Source organism: Microtus pennsylvanicus, chromosome 8, assembly GCF_037038515.1.
Source record: "Microtus pennsylvanicus isolate mMicPen1 chromosome 8, mMicPen1.hap1, whole genome shotgun sequence".
In the NCBI taxonomy this organism is placed as follows: domain Eukaryota; kingdom Metazoa; phylum Chordata; class Mammalia; order Rodentia; family Cricetidae; genus Microtus; species Microtus pennsylvanicus.
The window spans coordinates 115,520,667-115,526,666 of record NC_134586.1 but is presented as its reverse complement, the minus strand read 5'-3'; the positions used below and the strand labels follow the sequence as shown (position 1 = coordinate 115,526,666).

Here is a 6,000-nt window from a genome sequence, read left to right as displayed (position 1 = left end):
TTCAAAAGCCATGAAAAGAATAGAGACACTTAGGGACTTAGCCATTCAGAAAACCAATGTGATTTTTCTCACTTTTATTGTGAATGAAATGTCAAGATTCTGACCTTGGTAGCCAAAACTGTTGTAAAAATTTCATGACATTTTTAACAGATAATGAGGAAATAAGAAATAGACAGGGAAAGATTAAAATTTGAACACTGACAGCACTTGAAAAAGCCAAATTTAATTCATTTAAAAGAACACATTGCTGTATAGCCTCAAAATTTCTAGCACTTTACAATGAAAACTACAAATTTATATTTTTTACACAAGTTATTCCAAAAATTAAAAGCTTATTACATTAACTAATCCTCTCATTTGTGTTCTGTCAATAATAAATTTATGATTACCTTAGCCTATGATGTGTCATTTGTAAATGTGAGTGTAGAAGACAGTTCAACATAATAGAATCACATTACTAGACTAGATATGATAGAAGTTTAAATTCAAACACATTTTCTTTATAAATCCTGAGGGCCCATAAGGAGGCTTGTACAACTTACATGTATGTATTCATTCAAAGATATATATGAAAAGAACACAAGAGTAAGTGTGAACTGGGCATGAAACCAGTGGCTATGAAATGAATGGCATTAAAAAGAACTGTATTAAAAACAGGTCCTGGACATTAAGAAAGGAAAAAGTTCAGTCTGCAGCCATGTCTGTCTTTAGGGGTATAGAGAGGAACAATAGGACACAGAGTGCAGGTACTTTCAATTTAGACGGATGTGTTTTAGTATGATGTCCACAGTTGACTTTCATAGAGTATTGATATTTTTGAATTGATTTTAATAGACAAAAATAAATTTAAAATAATTGATATTGATATTTACCCTCCAAAAATCACAATGAAATATGAGGGACTTTTATAATTTAGAAGTGTCCTATGTCATTAATTACGACAAATGGGTTTCTTCTTATTGAAAATAGATTATTATCTCATACAATATATCCCAATGACATTTTCTCCTTCCTCCTCCTCTTCCTAGCTCGTGAACCACTTCCCCACTTAACTCCCAGACCCACTCCCCCTCATTTTCCTCTTCAGAAAAAGAGCAGAGCTCCAATAGACAATGTCAACAGGACAAACAGTATACAATAAAACAAGGTAAAAGCACTCATATTGAGGCTGGACAAGTCAAACCAATAGGAAAAGGGATTCTTTCAGTATTTGTAATTTATGTCACTATTCCATGGAAACTTATTAGAAATAAAGCAAACTACTTCTGTTATTTATTACTGCATGTGATGTGGTACTATTGGCAGGGTTAAGAAGAAGTGCAGCTACATCGGATTCAGGGACCAGAGGTAATGAGATGATGGAGTATTTTAGTGTTTCTTTTAAAATAACATCACTGAGACACACTCTGGTTTCTTTTCAGGTGACCGTATGCTCAGAGCCTTATGTAAACTGATGGAAAGCATGAGCAATGTCACAGAATTCATTCTCCTGGGCTTGACTCAAGACCCAGATCTGCAGAAACTCTTATTTATTGTGTGCTTAGTAATCTATGTGATTACACTGGCAGGTAACACGCTCATCTCAGTCACCATCTTCATCAGTCCACCCCTTTCTACTCCCATGTACTTTTTTCTGTCCTACTTGTCCATCATAGATGGTTTCTACTCTTCTTCCATAGCACCCAAAATGATCTATGACTTAATTTCTGAGAAGAGCACTGTATCCTTCAATGGCTGCATGACCCAGCTTTTTGCTGAGCATTTTTTTGCAGGAGCTGAAATCATCTTGCTGATTGCCATGGCTTATGATCGCTATGTAGCCATCTGCAAGCCCTTGCACTATATGACCATCATGAACCGTTCTGTGTGTGTTTCCTTGGTGGGAGCTGCTATAACTTTGGGATTCATCCATGGAGGAATACAGATTTTATTTATTGCCAAGTTACCCTTCTGTGGCCCCAACACCATCAACCACTTTATGTGTGATTTAATACCACTCCTCGAGTTGGCTTGCACTGATACTCACACTCTTGGGCCCCTGATTGCTGCCAACAGTGGGTCACTGTGTTTCCTTACTTTCTCTATGTTGGTTGCTTCCTATATAGTCATCCTTCACTCCCTGAGGAATCACAGTTCAGAAGGTCGTCGCAAGGCCCTGTCTACCTGTGCTTCTCATGTAACTGTCGTTGTCTTATTCTTTGTACCTTGTTCATACCTGTACCTAAGACCTATGACTTCCTTCCCCACTGACAAAGCCGTGACTGTATTTTGTACTCTGGTGACACCTATGTTGAACCCTTTAATCTATACCCTCAGAAATGAAGAGGTCAAAAAGGTTATGAAGAAGCTCTGGGGTCAAATGTGCAAAGCTGGTGATCCATAAGCCTGGTGATTTGTGTTTTTAAAAACAATGTCTGATGCTGTTTCTTGGATATTTGTTCTCCTTAAATTAATAAAACTTAAGATAGTTAATTTTCTTCTGCTTCAAAGTTTAATTGGCATAATTAATATGTATATTTATGATGTGGTTTCAATATAATAAACAAAGTCAGTATTCAAATCAGAATAGCAAGTTTATCAACCCCGTTAAAATTATTTGTCATCCACTTGCATTGAGACTCTTTAACTCCTCTGTTGTTCTTCATAAAATACATGACAAATTGTTGTGAGCATAGTCACCCACTGTATTTAGAACCGACTGTTGCTAAATAAGTGTAGTCTTGTTCCTGTTATCTAATTTCATCTTATTCTTCCTCTTTTCCAACCAGCCCAGTGTCTGTGACTATTTTACTCTCAACCTCAGTGAGATCAAGTGCTTTGACTTTGATATATTAGTGAGAATATGCATTGTTTGTCTTCTTGTGTTTGTGAAACAGTGTTTGTAAATGTGTGTGTCTTATTGCCCATACACACACACACACACACACACACACACACACACACACACACACAGGTATTCACTCTCATTTCCATTCAAATTCCAAATTCTATTTTGGGGAAATGAAGAAAACACTGTTTTAAGTACTTTTCCAGCCCACAAGACTGTTGTACATAAAAGTTTCAAGCATTGCTATTCTCTTTCCATTTCTTGGCATGTTTTCCACAAAATTTAAAACTGAACTTTTACTTTATTTCAAGTCTGTAGTCTTTCATTTCCTTGTCTAACATGAACCAAGCTCCAATTAACATCAGTTATTGTTCCTTGCATATTGTCTCTCCTTATACTGGGCGTAGCCTAAGCACAAGTGCTCATCTGGGGGCAAGGAAACAGCATCAGGAAGGTGTAGATGCCTAGGCTGCTTTGTTAAGCTGAAGAATGAACACTTTACACCCAGGGTGTAGTCACCACCTTTTAGGCCAGCAGAGGCTTTACAAACTTTTTAGCTGTATCTAGTGTTATATATCAAAGAAGCAGTAATTGAAGAGTAGAGAGAAAAAATAAAAATGGTTGAAGAGTAAAGAAGTCATGGTGGTGAGATGTAGAGAGATCCGCAGGAAGGCTAACTTCAGACAGGATGTGTCATGAGTGCAGACGTGCTTCAATGTGTGGAGACACGGGAAATTCTTAGCAATGGGAGCAGACTTGCAACAGAGTATCTTGGATTTTTTGAATATTTATTTTTTATTTTATGTGTATGTGTTAGTGTCTGAATGTGTGCATGTGTACCACATATACGCCTGTTGCCTAAAGTGGTCAGAAGAAGGCTTTAGATTCTCCGGGAACCAGAGTTACAGGCAGCTATGAGTTGCCATTTGGGTGCTGGTAACTGAATCTAGGTCCTGTTGTGAGAGAAGTAAGTGCTTTTAACTTCCAAGTAATTTGTCAAGCATTAAAATGCCTTGTTTTGAGAGAAAAGACAATTATCATTTTCTGAGCGTTGAAAGGCAACATTCTCACGAGTACCAGGTCTCTTTAATTTTATTTTTGCATTTGTATTAATCATATATAAATGCGTTCGCATGTGGAAAAATCTCGTATTTTCTGTGTCTTGAATAAAGAAAATATGATGAATTTGATAGCATTTCTTCAATCATGTTTGATATACACAAACATAAACCACAATACTCAATAATTTTTCATATTAATATTATAGCATACACATATATATACACATACATGTATGATGCACATACATATTCATACACACATCTATATACATATAAACATATAATGCATACAATACACCTACACACATATATGTATAAATATACATATATACACCTGCATACATGTTCACATATACACATATATATTCATGTATATAACATATACATACACACACATACACACACACTGTTTCTTTGTTCATTTGTTTGTCATTTTATTTCTGGGTTTTTTTTTTTTGGTTTTTCAATACAAGGTGTCTTTGTGTAGCACTAGCTGTCCTAAAACTTTCTTTGTAGACCAGCCTGGCCTTGAACTGAGGAATCTGTCTACCTCTGATTCCTGAGTACTGAGACTAAAGTTGTGTACTACCACAACCCAGCTTATTTCTGTTTTTTATTTCACCAAGGTCTGGCTATGTAACCAGGATGCTCTCAAACTTAAGATCCTCCTATCCCTACTCCTAAGTGCTGGTATTACAGTCATATACCAATATAACTAATTATATCTGTGTTCAACCTATTTTTTCAGTCGATATTGCTTTCCAGACCATCTCTGTTGGTGCACATAGACCTGATTTAATTTTCTTTGAATGACGATAAAGTAACTCATCATATCTAGTGTATATTATTAAAACATTCCCTACTTGATTGTTTATGTGTTGTTATTTTGTTATTGTTGTCTTGTCTATTTTTTGAGATTTGTTTATTATGAATACAGTGTTCTGCCAGCATATATGCTTATTTGACAGAAGAGGGCACCAGATCTCATTATAATGGTTAGGAGTCACCATGTGGTTTCTGGGAATTGAACTCAGGAACTCTGGATGAGAAAACAGTGCTTTTAAACTTTGGGCCATCTCTCTAGCACCCCTGTCCCAAAATCTATTATTTATTACCAAAAGAAAAAAAAGACAGTTCTGTGGTGAATACGGTTGTTTGTAATTCTGCACGTATATGCATGAGATTTTTGTTAAAAAAATACCTATAGGCAAATCAAACAGCTTGACTTCTGTATTTGATAAATATCATCAAATGGCTTTCTATACAACTATGTCACTAACAGAGTGTCAGATAGCTGCTAGTCCTCGTTCTTGGCAGCACTGACATTGTCATATATTTTAGTCTTATGCTGAAGTTGTGCATCTTTGACAATATATATAAACTATAAAATATATTAATACTTTTAAAAAGTAGAAAATACTATCATTCACTGCAGCTTGAGTAGACAGAAAAAAGATAATGCTAAGTGGAAGAAACCATACATATCAAGGTAAGTAAGACACGATCTCACTTGGACTTTTGTCGATTATTCATGATCACTACAGCAATAAGCATAGGAACTAAGATGGAGAATCTGGCTTGTCTCCAGAGCCTAGCTCTTGGCCTGTCTGAACTAGTGTGAAAGCAATATTGCCAATGTCACAAAGGACGATGATGGATATGATCTGGTATGCCCACAAGACTCTTTATATGTGACTAAGCCTCAAGGATTTTCATATGTGCTTTTTCTTCCTTTTCTGTAGCTCAATTATCACACAGACCCAACTTGTCATGCCATTTAATGACAATGATACTGCTTTCGTATGTCTGGAAACTGCGTTAAAAGTTTTGTCTAGATCATTTGTTGAAATAACACTGGGAAACATAAATTGTCTTCACATATTTTCCAAGTTTATTGAGATATACACTTAATACCTTTAAAAAGTAGAAAACCCTGTCATAATGGGTTATAATTTCCCAAAAATAACTGATTGAGTTTTGAAACTAGATAACTTTGAAAATTCAATTGACCACAACAGGTGACATAGTTTTTTTTTATTTCTAAACCAATAATGAAAATCCAGGTCATATATCTTAAACAGCAAGTCCATAATAAAACTGTGCAATTTCAGC

At 35.6% G+C, this 6,000-nt stretch overlaps 1 protein-coding gene across 1 annotated transcript; it reads left to right on the top strand.

Moving 5' to 3' along the window:
• The first annotated feature begins 1,453 nt into the window (after positions 1-1,453).
• On the top strand, positions 1,454-2,383 carry LOC142855399 (olfactory receptor 4C45-like). The gene has a single exon (XM_075981898.1). The coding sequence runs from the start codon at positions 1,454-1,456 to the stop codon at positions 2,381-2,383; it is 930 nt and encodes a 309-aa protein (XP_075838013.1).
• Positions 2,384-6,000: the final 3,617 nt, after the last annotated feature.